Source organism: Equus przewalskii, chromosome 3 (assembly GCF_037783145.1).
Source record: "Equus przewalskii isolate Varuska chromosome 3, EquPr2, whole genome shotgun sequence".
NCBI classification, from domain to species: Eukaryota; Metazoa; Chordata; class Mammalia; order Perissodactyla; family Equidae; genus Equus; species Equus przewalskii.
Window position 1 is genome coordinate 114,391,742 of NC_091833.1, and position 24,182 is coordinate 114,415,923.

Consider the following 24,182-nt stretch of genomic DNA (forward strand, 5'->3'; position numbering starts at 1 on the left):
CTCTCTTCCTGCCTGCCTCACAGCTCCGTAAAGGCAAAACTCATCTCCGTCCCCACTCTCTGGACAGACCCCATCACATCCGGCCTGATCGTCATACTGAATTGAAAAACAGAGCCTCCAGCAACGTGATTTATTCACTAATATCTGAGGTTCTCAAAACTGAACGTGTCCATTGAGAATATGCTTATCAAACGTTTGCGAACACATGGGTGAGTGAGTGAGTGAGTGAGTGACCCAGGTGTTCCCCTTTGGGAAATTTCCTAGCTCTCACATGTGATCACATTATACCAACTGCAACAAGCCTTTTGAAAACCCTCACATTTAGAGCAAAATTAATAATACTGTTTTTTAAATTCCCCAAGATGCAAGAAAGTGCAGTGGAGTCCTTTCTATAATCCTGATTGACCAGCTAATGCTGTTAAGTCAGAATGTTATGAAGTATGGTTCTATCGGCTCTGACTTCACTGGGTTTTATCATGAGATGACACGTCTGCTTTCGAACTCAACTGAAGCCTACAGTTATTAGGCACTCAGCACTTGTCAAGCACCACCCGAGGCACTTTTGTGTGCATTGGATCGTTGTCCAGAACCCTGGACCCAGGTGGTGCCTCATCCTCAACCTTTTCCTCATCACCAGCAGCAGCAGCACCACCACCATCACCACCACTGCTATCCTCACCTCCACCACCATCACCGCCATAATCACCACCACCACTATCATCATGATCACAACCGCCATCATCACCGCCACTGCTATTCTCACCTCCACCACCATCACCACCATAATCACCACCACCACTATCATCATCATCGCAACCGCCATCACCATCACCACCATCACCATCCTCACCGGAACAGCTAACATTTATTAAGCACTTGCTCCATGCCGGGCCCCAGTCTAAGCATCTGACATGTTTTTCTCTGGTAACCCTCACACCTGCTCCATGAAACAGGCATGATGTTTATTATCTCCATTCTCATAGATGAGGAAAGATTAGGATAAACTCAGGGACTTTCTCAAATACACAGCTAGCGAGTGTCAAATCAGATGCTTGGTCTCATTCACTCAGCCAACAAGCGTTTTCTGAGAGGGTCTCTTGTGTATTAGGCATCATTCTAGGGTTGGGAGGCACAGAACTTACAAGCCACAGGCAGGAGGTCTACACTCCAGGGTGCATGTGTGTGCGTGTGCGTGTGTGTGCATGCCTGCCGACAAGTGTGTGTCTGTGTACATGTGGGTGGAGCAGGGACACAGACAATGGAAAGATAAACAGGAAGTGAACGAGGACAATTTCCAAGAGGTTCGAGTGCACTGATGAGGTTAAAGTACCTGGGACAGAAGGTGATGGGGCAGGTGGACAGGGGATATCTGAGTAGGCGGCATCTGAGTCACTGGAAGGACAAGAGGGTACCTCTGAGGGTGGAGCTCCAGGGAGAGGGGACAGCAAGTGCTAAAGTCCCATGGTGGCCGCCATCCAGCCGTGTTAGGAGCAGAAAGAGCCGCTGAGTCTCCAGGTCCCGCGCAGGGGAGAGGGTGGCAGGGTGAGGGCAGGACAAGGGGCAGGGCCAGGCCATGTGGGCGTGGGTTGGAGTTTGGGTTTATTCTACGTGCAATGGGAAGGGTTTTCAGCAGGTGGGTAACGTGATCTTTCTTACGTGTTAAAAGGCCATATGTGCCGCTGAGTAGGGAATGGGCTGAAGGAAAGCAGGAATGGAGACGGGGAGAGCAGTTCGAAGCCTCCTGTAGTGATCCAGGTGAGAGATGGCAACTGTCCGGAGCTCAGCGGTGGCGGTGCGACTGCAGGAAGTGAGGAGTGTTTGCAATCCACTGCGGAAATGGAGTCAACGAGAATAACTACCAGTTAGACATGGGGGTGCTGGGAAGAGAGGCTAAGGACCCTGAGGACAGCGAACACTTACCTGCCAGGGACGGCTCCAGGGCATCGTTGGAACAGAGCAGGAGAGCAGGTAGGTACCACTGCTAGCACCTTGGAAACTGGAGGAGGGAACTGAGGCACGGAGAGCTAAGGTCACACAGCCGGAAGGTAGATTCAAGCCCAGGGAGAAAAGTTGGTCCAGGGTGCTGTGCTCACCCTGTGCAGATGGGCACCAGGCCGGGTGTGAGCTCCAGGCAAGGGTGGTGCCATCGGATCAGAGGCACTCAGGGCCCTTGAACGCGACCGGAGTAAGAGTGGATTCGTTTGGCTGGATTTCTGCGTGGATTCAATGAACATGGCATCTTCTCTGGTGTCAAGGTTTACCCCCCGCTTACTCATTTTTTTGCCAGAGGCTCAATTGATTTTTTTTATCGCAGTTGATTTCTAAATAGCATTTTCACTTTCCCCTTGAATATCTCGTATTTCAGCTCATAAATCCTGGACACACTGTGCTGGCCCCGTCTCTGGATGGTTGTGGGAAGAACCGACAGGCAGACTGGTTCGCCACTTCTCAAGAAGGGCTCCTGATGGAAGCCTTCAGGTTCTCACCTCTGTTTTCAAGTTAGAGTGTTTCAGCTTTGCTACTGTCCTCTCTCAAATGCAGGAAAACCAGTTACACGTGCAGTTTCCTGTCCGAGAAGTTGACAGTTTTAAACACTGCAGCTGAAGCAATGGCCAGGGACCCTTCCTAAGACTGGAACACCACGTTGTCATTGCCTCCGTGCTCTGAAGCTCATTCCACTGTGATTGTCTTGGGCCTTTCAATGTTACTGAATTTTCAGAGCTGAAAGTCACTTCACTGATCGTGTTTAACCCTCTCTTTTGATAGGTGAGTGAACTGGCTTCTAAGCGAGGCAGGTGATGTGCCCCAAGGACGAAGGCTGATCTGAAGGGGACCAGTTCAGTGTAAGACATGGGGAGTGGGTGGATGGACTTTACCTAGTGTACCAGTTAGCTATCGCTGTATGACAAATAACCCCAGAATTTAGGGGTTTAAAACAACCACCATTCCCTTGCTCATCACTCTGCAATCTGGGCCAGGCTCAGCTGCTGGTCCTTCTGCTGGCTGACCTGGGGTTACTCAGCGACCTCCAGCAGTCGTCTGGATGCTGGCTGGGCCTGGGTGATCCGAGATGCCTCAGCGGAATGGTTAGAACAGCTGGAGGCTGGCTGGGCTGCTCTTCAGATGCAGAGCCCAGCAGGGTAGCCAGCCTTCCCTGTGTGGTGGCTTAGAGCTGAAATGGGGCCACGGTGGAAGGTGCAAGGCCTCTTAAGTCACCCAGTGTCACTTCTGCCTCTTTCTATTGGTCAAGGCAAGTCACAGCCAGACCAGATTCCAGCCCAGGGGACACGGACTTCGCCTCTTGTTGGAAGGAGTAGCAAAGCCACGGTACACACAGGCAGGCAGGAGAGGTGTGATTGCTTTGAGGTCATTCAATTAAAATCTCCAGGGTCAGGCACCTCCCCTGGGCCAGGGTTCGGGGACCGTCTGCTGAGCGGTATTGAATTCCTCATCTGTGAGCAGCAGCTTGAACCCAAGACAGCCTGACCCCTGGGACAGTGCTGGCCTTGCCCCTGGATCAAGGCTCTGAAAAGACCTAATGGGCATTAGGTGAGACTGACTATCCATGACAGGCAGTGTCATGTCATCATGTGAGTGGAAGTTCCAGCTCCCCTCTTACCAGCTGTGAGACCTTGGGCAGGTTGATCCACCTCTCTGAGCCTCAGTGTTCTCACTTATATCCTAAGGATATTGCATCTACTTCAAGGTTTGCTCTGAAGGTAAAATGGTATAAAAATGTACAGTGTCAGCCCATGACAATCCAACAAATGACAGCAATGATTATCAATGTCATTGGTTAACTTGTTAGAGCTTGGGGATCAGAAAGACATAACAATAGCAGCCAAAAGTTGTGGCGTGCTTACAATGTCCCGGCCCCACGGCAAGCACCTCACATGGGTATCTCATTGGATCCTTGGTAATCTAATGAGCTAGGTCCTTCTATTGACTCGTAGGTCAATAGGAAGAAGCTGAGGGTCAGAGAAGGAGAAATCAGGGCAGATCATAAGCGATGGAGCGGTTTTGAGCCCAGCTACTCTCACATCCAAGGCTGAGCTCTTAACAACCACATTCGCATATTTGGGCAAATTGTTTAAACTCTCTGGGCTTCTGTTCCCTCAAGTGGATGGGTAACCTAGGGTTGGTAAGTTTCCTAGCACAGTGCCAGGCCCAGATCTTGTGGACACTGGATAAATGGCCCTGGGTGATCCCTGCCTCTGTGACCAACCAGTGCTGGGGGGCCAGCTGGATGAGTTGGGAGGGAAAGGCCGGCTGTCTCTCCATTTTCGCCTTGCCTCTTCCAGCAGGGGTGGCTGTTTGAGGTTTTAAATCAAGGGCAGCAGCTGGACTAATGGTTTATCGTGGTTCACAACTCGTGGGAATTCTAGTCTGGGAGTATATTCTGAGTCCACCCAATTCTTTCACCTTGACATCGGCATCTCTCATCTGGACAAACTCACCAGCCTCCTAGTCAGGCTCCCCACTTCCACCCTTGCCCTCTACAACCCATGGTCCATAAGAGTGGCAGCAAGATCTGTTAGAATGAGACTCCGATCACGTGTCAATTGTAGAAAGAAAGTCGATGCCTTCCCGTGCTCTCCCAGGCCCTGCCTGACCTGCCCTCTCCATCCGTTCCTCCAGCCTCATGTCTGGTCACGCTCCCCCTCCCTCACTATGTCCCAGGAAGCCTGGCCTCCCCCCTCTTCCTCGAGCCTCCCAGCCCTTTCCTGCCTGTGGCAGAGGGTCTCCAGGATGGCCACTGCCAACTTCTTCTCTCCCGAATCCTGAATCACGTCCAGAGGAGGAGCCTGGCTCCCTCTCCTGGCTGCTGGGCTAGGTGGAGTCTCACTTAAGCAGCAGGATGCAGTGGAAGCGACGTTCAAGGACCGGGAGGCTGCATCAGCAGAAGCCACGTCGCTTCCGTCTGGGTCTCTAGAGTTCACTCTTGAGATGATCAGCCCGCGGGAAGCCGGCTGCTGTGATGTGAGAATCCCGAGCCACATGGAGAGGCCACCTGTGGGTGCTCTTGTCAACTGCCCCAGCAGAACTCCGGCTGACAGCCAGCATCAACTACCAGCCACGTGAAGAGCCATCCTGGATGACCAGCCCAGGCGAGCCTCAGATGATGCAGCCCCAGCCATGTGCAGATGTAGAGGAAGGGCCTTCTAGGGGAGGGAACAGCAGCTGCGAAGGCCCTGAGGTGCTGGCTGGGGTGGAGTGAGCCAAGGGAGGTAGGAAGCCACAAGGTCTGAGAAGCACTGGGGCAGACACAGTAGGTGACATAGGGCTCTCGGGCCCTGGTTAGGATCCTGGGATCACTCCAGGCAGGACAGGAGGCCGTGAAGATCAGAGGAGAATCACTCCGGCCACGTGTGGAGAAGAGACAGTGGAGGGAAGGACAGAGGGGAGGGAGCCAGAGTGGCTGACCTGGGACACACAGGCAGGGGCAATGAGGCTCAGTGGCAGCCGCGAAGGTGGCCCATATGGCCAGACCTGGGATCATCTCAAAGGCAGAGCCAGCAGCATTTGCCAACAGATTAGCTGTGGGTGAGAGAAAGAGAGAGGCGTTGAGGACAACACCAAAGGGTTCAGGAGCAAGTGATGAAGCACTGAGTAACGTGGAGAAATGTGAATGCTGATATTGACCCAGCAAAGTGGCCACAGAGCCTTGTCAGAGCGAGAGGGCGGGAAGTGGGTTAAGTCTCTATCAATTACCAGCCTGGATTCTCCAGAGCATCCTGAAATTACTTCTTATTTGCTTACTTACTGTCTTTGTGGCCTTCTGGAAGAATCTCCAGGGCCCAGCACAGGTTCTGGCAGGTGTGCAGACACGATAAATATTGTGGAATGGAAGGAAGGGAGGACAGAAAATGGAAGGAAGCAGGCAGAGAACAGGGAAAGAAGAGGAGAGAGTGAGAGGGCGGGGAGGAAGGAGGGAGGGAGGGAGGCTGGGGGGAGGAGCCCAAGGCCAGGGCCACACAATCACCCTCCTTCACTCTCAGCCAGTGTGCGCTCCTCTGTGTAGCCCCACTGCGTGTCACAGAGCAGCAGGGAGATTTCCCTGTTTCCCGAAGGATTTCCTGGGCACACAGCGGGCCCCTGGACTTGAAGCCTTAGGCTGGGGCTGGCTCGGGGCTCGCTGGCTCCAGCGCTGAGAGCCCAGCTGGCCGGGTGCTCATTCACATGGGAAAGAAGCACACTGTCCCGTTGGTCCTCTCCCCAGAAATCCACCCCATGGCTCCCACGCTCCTCCTCCTGTTCTAGCTGCCCTTCAGACCCCTGGGGACAGAGATGATCCCCAGACAGGTCTTTCCAAACCAAACCCTCCGTGATTCCTGATTCCTCAATTATTCATTCAACAAGTGATTTCTGAGCCCCACCATGTGCCAGCCCTACTCTGGGCTCTGGAGCCAGAAAGACAGAGATGCCCCCATCACAAGCCTGACGGCACCCACAGGGGCAGGGCCTGGACCAGATGCACCATGTCCACCCTGGGTGCCCGTGTCCCGGTGTCCATGGCAGACCGGGGTTAAAGGGCCAGGGTAGGAGCGACTCTGCAGCTCCCGGGCCACCCAAAGCCTGGGCCTCTTCATCTGTGACACCGGCCTCGGCCGTGCCTTCCTCACGAGGACGGGGACCATGTGCCCTCCCCCACTGCTGTATTCTCTAGTGCCTAGCCCAGGGCCCATGGAGGTCTGTCTGCTGACTGAACGAATGTGTCACAGTGTCAGGGGGTTCATGGCGCTAACATACCCGAACCCACATGACTCTTGATGGTGCTACACGTGATCTCCTGGGGCAACTTCGGGAGGACAGTGGGGCCTCAGCTGACCGGCCAGCCAGTCCCCAGAGCCGGCTGGTGACCCTGTGGTCTCCATCAGCATTTGCTGGACAGGAGGGGCCCCGGTTCCAGCCCCACATCCTGAGCTCAAAGGCCCCGTTGGTTACGGCGTCCTCTGTGCCCAGGAGCTCGGGGCTGCGCAGTGAGCTAGGGGTTGTGCAGCGAGCGGGGACAGCGCCAGGGAGAATGACTCAGTGTGGGGATGGTTACACCTGTCATAGGGTGGTCAGAGGAGAAGGTGACCTTTGAGCAGACATCTTACTGAAGCCAGAGAGGGAGCTGTGCAGGTATCTGGGTAGGAGATTTCCGGACAGAGGGATCAGCACATGCAAAGGCCCTGGGGTGGGACTGTGTATGGTGTGTTAGAGGAACCACAAGACTGATGTGGTGGAAGCAGATTAGGATGAGGGGACATGAGGCTGGGGAGGGGCAGGCAGAGCCCACAGGAAGGACTCTGCATTGTTCTAATGGAGTCAAGAGCCCTGACCTCCCAGGCTGCTGGAGGATTCGAGATCACGTCTGTACATGCCCTGGACAGAGCCTGGCACATACACGAATGACAATAAGAGCTACGTGGGAAGGACACCAAAAGGCACTCTTGGTGCCAAAGGAAAATGGTGGCTGCACTGCTCCACTGGGCATGCGAGACTTCGAGACGGTAAAGCTGAAGATGCTGAGAATCCTTCCCAGGCGTCCACTCGTGCCCCAGGTCGCCGTCCAGGGAAAGCTTTAAAACACCAGGCAAAACTGCCCTGGACCCTCCAATGGACTGTTTCCAGCCCTGCCCTGGAGGGCCATGAAGTGAAGAGTGGACGGAAACTCAGGAGATTCCGATGTCCGCTCTCAGGACCCCACACTGTGGGGCTCACACCTTCGGCAGCAGGACCCATTTCACAGGCGAGCGGAATGAGGCCCTCGAGGGGAGCTGACCGAGTCACGGTCCCTGCAAGCTGCTGGCTGAGCAGGGCCACACATTCAGGACCCCGTGTGCCGCCCACTCCTGTGCCGCATCCCTGGCAGCCACAGCTGGCATTTCAGCAGAAGGGGAAGTTCCAAAGCCACTCACACAGACACAAAACTGAACAACACGTGTCAGGCCTTCGAGGCCCGCTCTCCTCCTGCCCTCTGCTGGGCGCCTGTGTCACCCAACGTGCCCCTCAGTGTGTCTGCTCTAGGTCCATGAGGAATCCCTGTAGTACGTCTCCTTAGAGTGAGCCTGCGGTCAGCCTCGCCCCGTCAGGGGCTGGGGACACGGCAGGTGGAGGCGGCCTCCTGCTGTCCCTGCCATGGCCCGTAGGGTGGCGTGGGCATGGGGATGTCCCACGGGCTCCAAAGTCCTCCTGTCCCGCCAGGCCCCCCACCCTGCACCCCGTGTCACCAGTCTGCCTCCCATCGGCCTGCCCAGGGCACCTCGTGCTGCCCCAACTCCAGACCAGAACCCGCTGCCGAACCGAAGAAGATGTGCGCTGAGCATGGCCACATCTCACCTCCCCACGGAGGTCCGAACCCGTCCACATCTGTCCTTCCCTCGGAACCTTCCCTCCGCCCTGGGTCCACATGATTTCCTTCTCTCCCATAGGTCCCTCTGTAAAAATGTTTACAGTCGAGATACATTTCACACACCATAGAAATCGCTCTTTCAAAGTGCACAATTCAGGGGTTTTCAGTCTACTCACAAAGTTGTGCCACCATCACCGCTATCTAATTCTACACCAATTTCATCCTCCCCCAGGGAACCCCCATACCTGGTAGCAGTCACCCCAGTCTCCCCAGCCCCTGGCAACACGCCTCTGTTTTCTGTCTCTGTGGATTTGCCTGTTCCGGACGTTTCATATAGATGGAATTGCACACCACGTGCCCTTTGTGTCTGGCTTCCTTCTCTTATATACTGTTTTCGAGGTTCACCAGGTGGTAGCATGTAACATACTTTGTTCCTTTTCACGGCTGCATAGTGTTCCAGTGCACAGATGGCCACGTTTTCTTTACCTGCGCATCGTCGATGGACAACTGAGTTGTTCCCGCTTTGGCGATTGTGCGGACTGCCGCCATGAACACGCACGAACCAGTTTCTGTGTGGGTGTGCTTTCAGTCCTGGGCACACTCAGGGAGTGGAAGTTACACTTGCCTTGTTGTTAATAATTCCAATATTGGATGTGCCCCGTTTCACCTGCTGTGAGGTCTCCTTTCATCTCTGGGACCCAGCCGGCTGCAGAGCCTTTCCCGCTGGGCAGGTGTGCCCCTGAGTCAGAGGAGGGGGTCCGGGGCAGGGAGCTTGGTGCTGCAGCGTCTGACGGCACAGCCACGCCCCCTTGCAGGGCTGTCACCAGCCTGGGATGAGCCTGTGAAGGCGCCCAGCACACAGTAGGGCCACAGTTAACAGAGGTGACGCCTGCACGACAGACACATTTGGCGTCACTGTGGGCCCCTCTCTGCCTTTAGGAGAACCCCACATCCTTGCCTTTTGCAAATGAACGAGGAGGCAGGAGTGTGTGTGTGAAAACTCGTCCACGTGAGAGGAGAGGAGACAGCTGGCCCCAGTGGGCAAGGGGAAGAAACAGGTCCTTACAATGCAATTTTTATTTGAGAAAAATAACAAAACCCCAAACCCGACCATTTCCTGCCCCCAGCCTACCAGACTGGCAGCCGCTCCCCCCTCATCCCTCCAGGCGGCTTTTCCCATCTGGGTCCTGCTCCCTTATTGGGGACCCGGGGCCACGGAACCTGCCAAGGGCTCACTCCTCTCGGAAGTGAATGAAGAAGGTCCGGATTTCCTTCGGGCGGATGGTGACGTTGGGGCTTCCCTGGGGTGGCGAGGGAGAGTCAGAGCCTCCTGGGGGAGGATACGTGTTCCGTCCAGCACTGCCCCTCGCAGCCGCCTCCTTCCCCAGGACGCCTCCTCCCAGCATCCCTCTGGCAACACGGCACCTGCCTAGTTGGTTGTGGCTCCCACCGTGATGAGGGCCCTTGGCTCCCCCTCCTGCCAGTGGGCCTCTTGAATTTCTGCCCTCCCCTGAGGGCCCAGCCCGAGGTGGAGGGTAACATTTAGGTTGGTCCTAGCCCTGCTTGACCTCACTTCTCCACGGGGTTGGTACTCAACGCTTAAGAGCTTCCTCACTGAGGCCACTGGGGAGCCCTGCCCTTTATCTCACTGGCCTCCCGAGAAGTCATGCCCTGGGGTTCAGGCTTCACCCTTCACAGGGAGCCTGTTCATCCATACATCCACCTATCCTTCTATCATCCATTCATCTTCCTTCCTTCCTTCCATCTATCATCCACCCATCCATCATCCATCAATCTCACATTCTTTCTTCCTTCCATCCATCCATCATCCATCCATCTTCCTTCCTTCCGTCCATCCACCATCCATCCCTCTATCATCCACCTATCCACTCACTCATCTTCCTTTCTTCTTTCCTTCCTTCCATCCATCCATCATCCATCCATCCTCCATTGACCAAGTGCACACCCATGCATGGCATGAGGATGGACAAAGAGGAGATGCGTGGATCAGAGGAAACATGGGAGGCGGGAGAGCAGAGGAGGCACCTGAGCCAGCCCTGGACTTGGGGGAGCTTGAGCAGGAGCTGGCCAGCATGAAGGGGATAAGGATGTCCTAGGCAGACGGAACAGCGCTGCAAAGGCTGCGGGGCGTGAAGCTGCCTGCGCTTCGCAGGAGCTCAAGGTAGCGTGTGCCGTGTGAGGCACAGCACGGCGAGGTCAGAACCTCTGGGGCAGGCTCACAAGTTCCGGACTCACCCAGGGCACAGGCAGGGGGTGTGGTCTGCACGCGTGCACACAGACAGCCTGGTGGGAGCCCTGGCAGGTAGACACTGACCCGAAGCCTTTCTTAACCTACTGTGGTAGACTCAAGAAGGCCACAGATTCAGAGAGGGAAAGCAGCCTGCTCAGGTCACACAGGCCGTAAGAGGCAGAGCTAGGATCCCAGGTGGGGCCTGAACCAGGGGCCCCCGAACCTCTGTGTTGGCGATCATCCTGCGTCCTCCAGCTCCAGCGGTGCAGCGTGTTCACGTCCCAGGTCCCTGTGAGCGAGCGCTCCTCCACCGCCACCACGGACCCCAGCCCCCGCAGCACGGCCTGGAGGGACAGGAGCACAGGGAGTGGGAGCTACCCCGAGGCCCCAGATCTGAGCAGAGAACCAAACAGCAGCAAGGGCGGTAAGCCCAGGCCCTGGGCCTCGCTCCTAACACACCTCCCTCATCCAGTTCTCACAGCAAATCTCCAAGGACAGGACCGCAGCCCCATGTCACAGATGAGGAAACAGGGCCAGCTCCCTGTGTGGCTGAGCTGGAGGAGCATGCCAGGGGGTGGCAGGTGCTCGGAGCTGCCTCCAACATGAGTCCCCCTTCTCCCCAGCACTGCTCAGGTGGCGCCACCCCAGCCCCGGGGCTGCGGCAGTCACAGTCCCATGCAGAGAGGGAGGCAGGCGGCCAGCCTGGCTACTGTGAGAAAGGGACCGTCTGCTGCCCCGGAGGGCTGGGCAGGGTTCTGCAGCAGCCTCCCTGTGCTGTAGGAGGAGAAGGCATCAAGGGCAAGGCCCTCTTTTCTGCTCCATCCAACCTCCTGCCTTTACATCTGCTTGTGAGGCCAGCCTCTGACCATCGGCACCGAGCAGGAAGAGAAAGAGGCCCCGTGCCGGCAAAGGCCAGCAGGAGGAGGAAGGTGAGCCAGTTCCTGGGGACAGCGCCAGGCAGCTGAACGGCTGAGGGCCACGGCCCACCCTGGACTCTCCTGCTGAGGAAGCACCCTGCGCCCTGTGTAAGCACCGCTGGCCGGTACACTAGAACATGTGGCCACACGGATTCCTAACTGACAAACGCTCTCGCCTCCCCACCACCACCCACATCCGGAAGCAGCGTGTGGTGTCCGCCCCAACCATCGCCTCCACTCAGGGCCTCCGTGCCTCCACCCGTTCAACGGGGCAGCACAGGATGACCCACTCCCAGGTGCATTTGTTGTCCCTGCACCTGTTAACACACTCGCCCAGGGCCTTGGAGCACAGACGGCTCAGACCTGCTCTCGGCCCACAGTGGGTGGGAGCCTGCTGAGGAGCGTGCCCGCCCCCGCCCTGCCTGCACACGTCATCGCCCCAGGGCTCTGGGCAGCCCTTGGGACAAAGCCGTCCTCCCTCCCCACTTGGGGGTGAGGAGGCTGAGGCCCAGAGGCACGGGCCGCCCGTGATGCCCAGCAAAGGGGCCGGGACTTGGACCCCAGACTGCCTGACTCTGAATCACCCTCAAAGGAATTCCGTGCGAGAATCTGTTTTGTTTTCTGATCACACAAACAATATCTGTGTTGTTTAAAAAGTTTTACAAAAAACAAATGGGAAAGAAATAAAATGCAGTGAAAAACAAAGAGGGTGGGTGGTGCGCCCCCTTGTGCCCCCAGAGCCCATCCCAGCTTCCTTGGCAAGCACACCCTGATGCATCTCTTTACTGAGGTCCTTTTCAAGCCAGGATGGCCACACTTGGAGCGGGGTCTGCGCCCTGGAGCAGCGTCTGCCTGGGGAGGACCGACACGGGGGACTGGGGTGGGGACATGAGGTGGGGGGCGGTTTACCTTCAGATTCACTGTCACCGGCTGAGACAAGACTGAGTCCCCCTCAGCCTCATACAGGTGGTGGAGCCGCAGCAGGACACGGTGGAGGTGGGCCTTGGCCCCTCCTCGATGGCCTCAGGGACAGAAGGAAGGTGGCAGTGAGGACCCCCATCTGTGCCCAGTGCTTCCCACACTCACCCCATTCCACATCCTCAACTCCTATGTGTATCTTTCATATCCTGTGAGGCAGCTGACTCGGCCCCACTTAACAGCCAAGGAAACACAGGCTCAGAGAGGGGCAGTGACTTGCCCAAGGCCACACAGCTGTGTGCAACAGAGGGAGGATTCCAAGGCCTCCTGACACCCACACAGGGGCCGACGCCGACGGGTGGAGAGTCTCAGCCATCCTTCCCTGCTGTGGTCATCATGGGGCCTGTCTTAAATCTTCCAGTTCTCTGGAATATTCTCTCCTTCTCTGCCCCGTGAGGTGTGGCGTGGCCACGTAATCCTGAGGCGAAGGTAGAGTGAGAGGAAGTGAGGCGTCACATCCCACAGGAGCGTCCTCCCGCCTCGGTGATGGAGGAGCGCGTTGCCACACGGCCTCTGTCTGCCGGGTGCCCGGTGACCACGTGAAGGGCCTTCCTGCCGACCCCTGGACCCGCGGCACGGGTGCTTGCCCTGTGTTGGGACCGGGAGGGTCTGGGGCTCTTTGTCACGGCAGCATGAGGTCTGCACGAGTTCCCGGGGCCGAGGTCAGGGATCCAAGCTCCAGAGTCAGGCCAGGCCTGTGCCTCCTGACGATGGCGACGGTGACAACGGTGAGACTCCAACTTCCCAAGGTGGCTGTAGCATCTGGGGAAGCAGGGGACCCTCCCGCCACCCCTGGTGCTCCCCTCGCTCTGCCCCTCACCCACCCCCCCTCCCCAGGAGGAGGGGCTTTCTCCTCGTCCGGTCTGGGGCTCACTCGGCTCAGCGCTTTCCTCCCATTTGGGCACAAGCTGCCCACAGAAGGCGCGTGCTCAGCAGAGCCTGGCCACGCACACAAGCAGGAAGGGCAGGCACTGACCCTGGGGGGAGGCCTCCCGGCCCAGCGTCCCCGGGGACAGGCGGGGTTGTGACACTGGGGTCGAGGAAGCCACTTAGCTGCAGAACGAGCCACGGCCTGCAAGATCAGCTTTATCAGGGACAAGGGTGTTATTTGGTCTCTTGCTTCTTCTTTTTCCTCTTTCTCGATTCTGCAGACTCTTACTGAGCTGTCTTCGGGGGGGGTGCCAGGCCCTGGGAGGGGCTCCAGGGACACGAGGGTGGCTGAGGCATAGTTAGCCCTGACTTTGAGCTCCTCATAGTATAAAGGGACAGACAGGGAGCAGCTGGAGCTTTGGCAACAGGAAGAGTTGGGTCCTGTAAGGTGTAGCCTCCTCCAGGAAGCTTTCCCTGATGCCGTCTGGGAGCTTGCCTCTGCTCACTGTCGTCACTATCTGGTGACTTGGCTGCTTCCCCCTCTAGACTGACAGCTCCAGGAACCCAGGGACCTTAGCTATGTTGGTCACTGCTCACTCCCCTGTGCTTGCTGCAAGAGACATTTATTCAGTGAACAACCAGAGGCTCCAGACAATCAGGCTGCCTGAGCTCAGAGGACGAGTGGGAACTCAAGTGTGCAGGGCTCCAGGAGTCGCCCCTGGAGGAAGCAGAGCTGGACTGCAGCCTGAGGGTGGGCGTGGGATGGACAATGGTTCTGGGCTCGGGATGGGGCTAGAATGGATCCATCGGAGAATGGTGTGGGCAGGTCCTGGGCTGGGGTCCAGGACCACCTTGTCCCTGGCTTGCTGAGTGACCCTGGTCACTCACTGCCTCTCTGTGGGCCTCATTCTCCCCATTTGGCAGATAAAAGTACCAGGTGACCTCACAGAGCCGCGACACCCTGAGGGGAGCCCCCTCTGTCTGGTGACGGGCTCCGGGGCCTGCTGACATGGGGCGGGAGGAGTGAGTCTGGCCTGCTGGCCGCCCGCCTCACCTTTCTGGAGACTCTGCAGGTGCTGTGTGTGGTTGGAGCTGTAGTTCCAGCCGGGGATGCTCAGGATCTGCAGGTGAAGACTGGGGGGCAGCACCACAGCCTCTGGCTTCCAGGGGCCTGGGCTATTCGGGGCCGTCTCTGCAAGGCAGACAGACGGAGCATGGAGACGGTGAGGGCCAACTCCTCCTGGCCTCCGGAGCGCTCCACAGCGCGGCCCCCAGTCCAGCCGATCTCCCACCCTCCCCACCTGCAGACACACCGCCGTCAGCCTGAAACACTTGCTGGTTCAAACGCCCCAGGATCGGCTTCCCGCTTTCCCCATCCTTCCACCCGGATGCCCTCCCTCCCGCACGTCCAGCTGCTCCAATCACAGAGTCTAGGAGCTGAAAGAACCTTGAATAGTCTGGCCATTTCAAGGTGCAGGTGGGGAGCTGAAGGCCCAGAGAGGGGTCACACGGCAAGTTCAAGCAGAGCGCTGTTTTCTATTCAGGGTCTGGGATGGCAGCTCCTCCCTTGTTTTGTCATCTTTCAGTCTCTCTCCTGGAAGGCGCTTCAGCCCCCCGCCTCCTCCTTCCAGGAAACGCTCTGTTCAACTCTGGGCTTCCAGCTGGAGCTGCCATCGCCTCACAACACCCCAGGCCTCAGGGCCTGGTCCAGGCTCGGGTCACATGACCCAATCAGGACCAATCAGAATCTTTCCCTGGGACGTCTGCACTTGACATGGGAAAATCTGAGTCTCAGTTCCTTCTGGGTTGGGGAGACACACAGCCCCAGGAGTGCTCACGGCCATGTCCCAGCTAGGAGGAGAAGGAAGGGCTGCCAACGGAGAGAAGCACAGGTAAGGGGAGGGGGGCGGGGGAGGGGGCAGCCTCAGGAAGGCTCCAGCCCGCGAGGCCCGGTTACACCCCTGCCCTCCCTCAGTTATGTCGGCCTCAGAATGAAGTCTCCTTGTGGCTCCGCTGGTTCACACTGGGTTTCTGTCACTTGCAACAACAGAGACCAGAGTGGGGCCAGACGGACGGAGCTGACAACAGCCACGGAGCTTTCTCAGATACAGCAACATGCCCCTCTGTGGGAAAGGCTCCTACTGCCGGGAAGCAAACATCGACTGATCCAGGAGCAGCCCCGGACCCTGCCAGGCCAGGCAGGTTCCCTCTCCTGGGAATCTGAAGCCTGGGACATGGAAGCGTCTGGGCAGTCATCTCAAAGGCAGTCTTGGGTGAGATGAGCACGAACACCTGCTCCTCAGAGGCCCAGAGCCGCCCCGCCTCCCAGCAGCCAAGGCCTCCTGTCCAGCTCTCCTTTCCTTTCCCCAGGCTCTGCCCGAGTAGCCGACCCTTCAGTTTCTGTTACTTCTGAACAAGAGACCTCAACGGACATCCCTCAGAGTTGATCCCTGATCTCCTCCCAGCTTATAGTCTGACACTCTCCCAAATCCACAGAGCTCCAGGCCCTCTCCTCAGCACCACTCCCTCTCCACCTGGAATCCTGGACCTGAACGAGCACGTCTCCCAACGGATAGCTCCTGAGAAATCCTTCAGGAGGGGGGCTGGGCATCACGCATCCACAGCATGCTGCACACAGCAGGCACTCAATAAACATTTGTTGCATGAGCAAGCAACAGCCTAGCTGCTTGCTAATGCCTTGGGAAAGTTCTGGCTCTAAAGCTGAAGCACGGGGCCAGCCGGGTGGCACAGCGGTTAAGTTCACATGTTTCACTTCTTGGCGGCCCGGGGTTCGCCGGTTCAGATCCTGGGTGCAGACATGGTACCGCTTGGCACGCCATGCTGTGCTAGGCGTCTCACATATAAAGTAGAGGAAGATGGGCACGGATGTCAGCTCAGGACCAGACTTCCTCACCAAAAGGAGGAGGACTGGCAGTAGTTAGCTCAGGGCTAATCTTCCTCAAATAAATAAATAAATAAAGCTGAAGCACTCTATGGAAGTATGGGTGGAGGCAATGCATAAGCTTTGCAGATCAGACCATGGATTGGAATCACCCTCACCTGATGACAGCATACCTAGATTCAGATAAAACTAGCCTTTTAAATGCCGAGCTCAGGACCAGAAGTAACATGGTGATATATGTCATAATTAAGAAAGAAAAAGACACATCAGAGCAGAACATGGAAGAGACTCATGGAAAAGGGGTAAGATGACACGTGTGAGTCCCCGCTCTGCACTTATGAGCTGTACAACCACGAGCAAGCTGCTCAACTTCTTTGCATCTCAGTCTGCCCATATCCCAAAGGAGAGGATTGGATCAGAGGTCCCTGACGCCCCTTCCTGCCCAAAAGTTGCCCAGATCCCTGAGGGCACAAGCCCTTGACCAGGTCAGCTCGTTCTGGGGTGGTGACGACAGGTGCTCTGAAAGGACACCCCCTTACCGGTCAGCTCTCCCAACAGCACTATGGGCCTGTGCTGCAGCGCCAGCCCACTCCTCGGGTGCAGGTCAGCGATGCCGGGCCGGGGTCCCAGCAGGAGCCAGAACAGGGAGCGGGCCGTCGAGGTGTCGTTCAGCGTGAGGCCACGCTCTATGGCCCCCATGTGGCCGTTCCACAGCCGCCGATGGAGCATGACCTGCAGGGCAGAGTGCCTGACGGGCCCGCCTCAGCCTGGGCACGCCCATGGGTGGCCGTGAGGGGCCCCCTCCTACCTCCACCTGCCCATCCTCCTGGCTGGAGACGCCGTGGGCCTGTTCCGACAACAGCACGAGCCTGCTGCCACTGTCCTCGATGAAGGCCGACTGCACCATGGGGTAGTAATTCTGTGGACACAAACAGCGCCAGGCTGGCAGCGGGGACAAAGGGCGAGGTGGGCCACCTGGTCACAGATCACCCTCTGGGCACCCCGGCCAGCGCGTCCAGGGGCCCAGCAGCAGTGCAGGGCGGCGTGGGGCCGTGTGGGGTAGGGGCTCTGACTTTGGAGACCGGCAGACTGGGCTTCAAATCCAGCTCCACAGCTTCCTGACCGTATGAGCTGAGGGACTTAGCCTGTCCAAGCCTCGGTTTCCCCATCTGTCAAACAGGGCCCAAAGACCCACTCCACACGACGGCGGCAGGGAGGGAGGGAGAGACGGAGGGTGTGCCAGTCCAGTCTGACAAGGGCCCTTGGCCGGCAGGTGCCAGACAGAGAAAGGCCCGGTCTGTGCAGGAAAGGCAGGCACGTGGCCATGCTCTTTGCTCTGTTGGAGAAAGATGTCCTGGGCTGGAGGACGTGGACAATCAAGGGCCCCAGGCGCAGCGGGTGACAACTAGCAAACAGAGATGAAAGGGAACAGAAACTCACCGAAAGCAGAGCAGGGTGGGGACACCCACTTGCAGGGCCCCCGGGGAAGGAAAAGAGAAGGGACACTCACTGAGGGCATGTGAGGGGCCCAGGGCCACGCTGCCCCGGACTTCCCCAGCTGACCTCTCTGCTCTCGGGGTGGGGGGGGGGGGGGCGGGCCGGGCCGGCTCCGGCCTTTCCCAAGAGGGCACTGGGGAACAAAGCAGTTGCCCGAGGTCACGCGTGCTTGGCTCAGGGCAAAGGATCTGGGAGCGGAACCTGACGGCTGCCCTGAGGCCACGCCCACCACCTGCCAGCCTGTGGGCAGTGTTCTCAGCCAAGAGCAGCTGAGGGGGGTCTGGCCTCACGCAGCCCTGGACAGGCATCAGCTCATGAGTCCCCAGGACGAACCTCTGAGGACCCACTCATCTCACAAAAGAGGAAACTGAGGCACAGACAGGATGCCTCGGGGCCTTTCCTCAACCCAGGGTGGCACCAGAGTTCAGATGCCAGGTCTGCCCTGAGCCCAAGCCTGAGTCCCCTTACGGTGCACATGCATGATGTACAGCAAGGGGCTCCGACAGAATTCTCTCCAGAGGCCCCTGCTGCTACTAGCTGGGAGTTAAACCGTGTGCTCTGGCCTTCTGGAAAAGCCCCATCAGGACTGCATCTGTGGGCGCTGTGCCCCCGGGGCGGCGCAGGACGAACCCGAGCGATTTTGTTCTTCTCATGGTGCTGGAAGAGCCTCCGCTGCATCTGGTAGCCGTTGTTGTCCGAGTAGAGGACCTGCTGGCTGTTGAGATCCGTGCTGGTCCTCAGGATGGCCTCGCGGTTCATATTCAAGGGGCCCACCTGGTACTCCTGCTCTATGCGACGGCACAGCAGCTCCCCGTGAGAGTCCTGCGGCACGTGGGCAACCCGGGAGAAGATGGCGTAGGAGTGATACTTGGCCGTCACCGTGCTGGAGAAGCAGGATCCGCAAGTCACACTCTGGGAGCCTTCTGGATGCCCCTCCCTGCTTTCCTTCCTTGTTTCACTCCCTCCCTCCTTCCCGCAGGCCAGGTGCGCGGGCGGCCCTCTTAGGCAGTAGAATGGGGGGAGCCCAGTTCCCTGATACTGCGGAGCTGCCAGGCCAGGCCTGGACGGCTCATGTCTGTTACTGTTAACATAAGCACTCCTCTCGTGTGTAAGTCATGGCCACTGTGGGTTCCTGTCCCAGCTCTGAACTTAGGAACCACCCACTGTGACACTTGCAAACGGAGCCACTGTGTGCAGAGACTGGGGCAACACATTTCCTCATCAGATTTGCATCGATCGATGACCCTGTGCCAAGCGCAGGTCCAGAGGCTGGGTCTCTGGAGCAAAGTCGGGCCCTCATCCCCTCCTTGACCCGCGGGCGTGCGCCTGCTGCATGCTGGGCCCAGAGGGAGGCCCGGCGCACCTGTAGAAGTACTGCCGGATCTCGGTCACGAGCTCCCCCTCCACGATCTCCAGCCTCACGGCTCCCCACGATGGCTCTGCGGCCTCTTCCGGGGTGAACAAGTAGTTACCAGACAGGTTGGGCTCACCCAAATTAAAGTTGACGTGGTACTCCATGAACTCCTGGGTCATGTATACTGTTCGGTTACTCTGTCTGCAGAGGCAGGATAGCGAGAAGAGTACTAGCATCGTGGACAGTGTCTCCGGGCGCTATCCTCAGGGACCAGGCTAACAGCCCCTCTGTGCAGACACCAGCTGCGAACCAGGATTGAGGGAAAACGACCTGTGCAGAGCCTAAGCGACAGTCACGAGGCCACCAGATGAAGCTCGTGCACTTGGTTCAGATAAAAGCCCTTTAGAGACCCCCGCCACCCCGCCCAGAGCCAGTGTGGCTTTATATTCCTTCCATGTCCCTGAGCGGACAAAGAAGGGGAAGAGAGGCTGCATAACGGGGGCCAGTGAGCCTAAGCAGAGGGTGCCGGTGCCGCCACAGAGGCTACCCACCCCCGGAGCCGCTGCCCGTCATCCCTTTTCCTTTCAGCCCCTAAACCAGCACAAGGATGGATTTTTGTCACACTGACTCCGAGCTCCCGGATGTCACACGCCAGGGCCTTCACTGGCTTCACCTGGTCAATTCTCCTGACCCCTCAGGCAGGGATTATTCACCGATTTCACTACCAACGCACACAGGCTGGGGGAGGGGACGTCGCTTGCCCATGCTCACACACCTAGGAAGTGCACAAGCCAGGACGCAGATCCAGTTCCCACTCCGCAGTCTGTGCTCCCTCCGCTGTGTTAGGATTTTCGGGTTCAGAAGAGGATGCGGGCAGAGTGGAAAACGGCTGAGAGCCTTGTAGACGTGTCTTTGGATCGCAAACCCAAACAAACACACAGGGATACATTTGTCCCGGAGCTTGGCCCTGCCTGGCTGCAGAAGAGGAAGAAGTAATGCTTCCCCACCCACTTAGGGATTTCTGCGGGATTCTGAGGGGACTGGAAAGGAAAAGGAGCACCAGAGAAGGCCCACCGAGCTCCTCTGGAGAGGACAGAAGAGAAAAGCATCCTTTTCCTTAGTGTGTACCCAAAGCTTTTCCCATCTGGCCCCAGGCTCCCCACCCCTGGCTTCCTTTCAGAGCTCCCCCCAATCCATCAAGAAAGGGAAAAGTCAAGAAACAATCCTAAAATGTGTATGGAACCACAAAAGACCCCGAATAGCCAAAGCAATCTTGAGAAAGAAGAACAAAGCTGGAGGCATCATTCTCCTTGATTTCAAACGATATTCACAGCTATAGTAATCAAAACAGTATGGTGTTGGCATAAAAACACACACACAGACCAATGGAACAGAACAAAGAGCCCAGAAAAAAACCCACAAAAATATGGTCAATTTATAACAAAGGAGCCAAGAATATACAATGGGGAAAGGACAGGCTCTTCAATAAGCATTTTTGGGAAAATTGGATGGCCATGTGCAAAAGAATGAAACTGGACATCGATCTTACACCATACACAAAAATTAACTCAAAATGGGTTAAAGACTAGAATGTAAGACCTGAAACTATACAACTCCTTGAAGAAAACATAGGCCACCTCGACAGTGGTCTTGGCAATGAATTTTTGCATTTGACACCAAAAGCAAAAATAAGTAGGATACAGCAAACTAAAAAGCTTCTGCACACAAAGGAAACCATCAACAACAGGAAAAGGTCATCTACCAAACAGGAGAAAATATTTGCAAATCATATCTGATAAGGAGTTAATATCCAAAGTATAGAAAGAACTCATACAATTCAATATCGAAAGAAACCGAACAATCTCATTAAAACATGAGCAGAAGAAATGAACAGACATTTTTCTAAAGAAGACATACAGATGGCCAACAGGTACATGAAAACATGCTCGACATCACTAATCATCAAAGAAATGCAAATCAAAACCACAACGAGATACCACTTCACGTCTGTTAGAACGACTGTGATAAGAAAGACAAGAAATAACAAGTGTTAACGAGGATCCGGAAAAAAGGGAATCCCATGCACTGTTGGTGGGATTGTAAATTGGTGCAACCACTATGGAAAACAGCATGGAGGTTCCTCAAAAAATTAAAAATAGAATCACCACATGATCCAGCGATTCCATTTCTGAGTATTTATCTGAGGAAAATGAAAACACTAATTCAAAAAGATACACGCACCCCCTTGTTTACTGCAGCATTACTTACAACAGACAAGACATGGACACAGCTTACATGTCTATCGGTGGATGGCTGGAGAAAGACAATGTGGCGCACACACACACAGAGTGGAATATTATTCAGCCATAAAAAGAAGGGTATCCTGCCATTTGCTACAACATGGTTGGACCTCGAGAGTACTATGCTAAGTGAAAGGTCAGATAGAAAGACAAATACAGCATGATTTGAGTTGTATGTGGGATTAAAAAAAAATCCCAGCTAACAGATACCGAGAACAGATTGGCAGTTGCCGGGGTCGTGGGGCGGGGGGGGTGTTGAGAAATGGGTGAAGGGGGTCAAAAGCTACAAACTTCCAGTTATAAAATAAATAAGTCCTGGGGGTGTAATGCACAGCATGGGGAATATAGTTAATAATACTGTATTGTATATTGAAAGTCGCTGAGAGAGTAAATCTTAACAGTTCTCAGCAGAAGAAAAAACATTGTGTACCTAAGTACAGTGACGGAGGCTACCTACACTTGGCCTCACTGCGGGGATCACTCCACAACAGGTGCAAATACTGAATCCTTCCACTGCACACCTGAAGCTAACATGATGTTATATGTACTATACTCATTATCACACGTCATTAAACAAACGCCCTATTCCCATAGAAATTTATCTCTGACCCCCAGATCCTTCTGTTTAGCTTTTTAGTCCAACAGCATCATTATTTGCATAAATGGACACCCTTTCCCAGCAAAGTCAGAGTGTTCAAATAACAGGGACTTACTGTTGGATGTGTTTAACTGAGCCGAGCATGGCAAGGCCACACTTCGCTTCAGGATGAAAAAAAAACCAAAGCAAAAAAGAATAAAGTCTGGTCCCAATTTTCCTATAAAAAGATCACTTCAAAGACAGTTTTTTAGTTGTTGTAACTTATGAAAAATATATTAAAACCATTCTTTGATATGCAAGACAAATCTGATTTATCTTATTTGTCTTAATCTACAGAGCAAGAATTTTTAATCTGGGGAACATGGAGCATCAAGGAGACCGCGGATCAAATTCAGGAGGCCCCCCGACGCGGGTGAATAAAATCATACCCTTGTTTCCACTGACCCATGACTGACTTAGCCTTTCCTTCCATTCTGAACACAGGCCACAAATTTCAGTGCTGTGAGCAGAACCTGTGACTGTGTCGTCAGAAGAAAGCACAGATTTATAGCATGTTATAGCTGCTGCAAATAGTTCAAAATATTTATATTCACCACTACTTTAAAATTAGGATAACAAGGGGCCGGCCCGGCGGCATAGTGGTTAAGTTCGCATCTGTGCTTCAGCGGCCTGGGGTTTGCAGGTTCGGATCCTGGTGGTGGACCAGCACCACTCATCAAACCACGTTGTGGTGGCATCCCATATAAAACAGGGGAAGACTGGCACAGACGTTAGCTCAGGCCCATCTTCCTCACACATACACACAAAAGAATTATGATTAACAATTAGATAATAATACATCCTATTATCAAATGTGTTGAAGAAGGGTATATATTACGATTTGTTTTTATTATATTTTGAGAATTCTATTTAAACATAATACATTTCCTTTAATCTTAAGTATTTCCTTTTATACTTTTAATAACATTATTCAAAATAGGGGTCCACGTTTCAACAGGTGCCATCAGAGGTCCACAGATCAAAACTGCTTAAGAACCTCTGCTGACCAGAAACATATTCACTGGCAAAAAAATGTCTGATGACTTCTTGAGATAGACACAAAGAACATCACACTTAGGAGAATGAGCCTTGATGAGTCACTAACGGGAAACTTTGCGTGGGCAGCCCTAAGAGAAATGGGGACAAGCATCTCTGAGGCGGCTCTCCTTCAGCCCTCTGAGCTCAGGGCCCTTACCCTGCCTGGCTGGGGATGCCCAGGACCCCTCTGGAGAGCAAGCGGTCTTCCTTCCTTCCCTGGCAGTTTTCAGCTGTGGAGACTTTTTTCCAACACTGTTGAAACCAGGCCTCCGCGGTCAGGATGAAGTAAGAAGGGTGGGGATGCTCTATGCTCCCCGGGAGAGTCATCTACCTTGTAACAGAAGCTCTGTGGAGACAGAGTGCAAACCGACCACAGCAAATTCTCAAAGGTGAAGAAAAGAGACAAGAACCATGCACAAAAGGAAAAAAAAGGAGGGGAAAAGTCAAACCACGGAATTGGAGAAGATTTGCAAGTCATGTACCTGATAAAGGACTTTTATCTAGAAAATATAAAGAACTCTTACAACTCAATAATAAAAACCCAGTTTTTAAAATGGGCAAAGGATCCAAATAGACATTTCACCAAAGAAGATCTACAGATGGCCAACAGGCACATGAAGACATGCTCAACACCAGCTGTCAGCGGGGAAACGCAAATCAAATCCCCAAGCAGATATCACTCCACACCCACTAGTATGACTAGGATCGAAAGACAGAAAATGACGCGTTGGCAAGGATGTGGAGAAACTGGACCCGCGTACACGGCTGGTGGGAATGGAAAATAGTGCAGCCACATGGGAAGTTCCTCAATCGGTTAAACACGGAGTTATCCCTCGACCTAGTGATTTCACTCCTAGGACTCAACCCAAGAGAAATGGAAACTTAGGCCCACGCAAAAACTTGCACATGCGTGTTCACAGCAGCATTATTCGTAATAGCCAAAAAGCAGAATCAACCCAAATGCCCAACAACTAAAGACTAGATAAATATAAGCTGGTATATCTCTGCAGTGGGATATTAGTGAGCCATAAAAAGGAGCGAGGGACTCATACACATGGCGACCTGGATGAGCCTCGGAAAAGTGATGCTAAGTGAAGAAG

General features: G+C 55.0%; 1 protein-coding gene across 5 annotated transcripts in view; it reads right to left on the bottom strand.

Annotated features, from left to right (window-relative positions):
- Window positions 1–8,250: 8,250 nt before the first annotated feature.
- Window positions 8,251–24,182, bottom strand: part of MAN2B2 (mannosidase alpha class 2B member 2) — a 41,818-nt gene continuing 25,886 nt past the window's right edge. For 2 of the 5 annotated variants that reach the window (XM_070613319.1, XM_070613321.1), the window contains 8 exons: window positions 19,117–19,308; window positions 18,384–18,636; window positions 17,065–17,175; window positions 16,796–16,988; window positions 14,409–14,546; window positions 12,416–12,528; window positions 10,813–10,933; window positions 8,254–9,668 (listed from right to left, as the gene is read on the bottom strand). In XM_070613319.1, the coding sequence (XP_070469420.1) occupies window positions 9,571–9,668; window positions 10,813–10,933; window positions 12,416–12,528; window positions 14,409–14,546; window positions 16,796–16,988; window positions 17,065–17,175; window positions 18,384–18,636; window positions 19,117–19,308 (1,219 nt within the window). In that variant the 3' untranslated portion in view covers window positions 8,254–9,570. The other 3 variants (XM_070613320.1, XM_070613316.1, XM_070613317.1) reach the window with 3 other exon arrangements.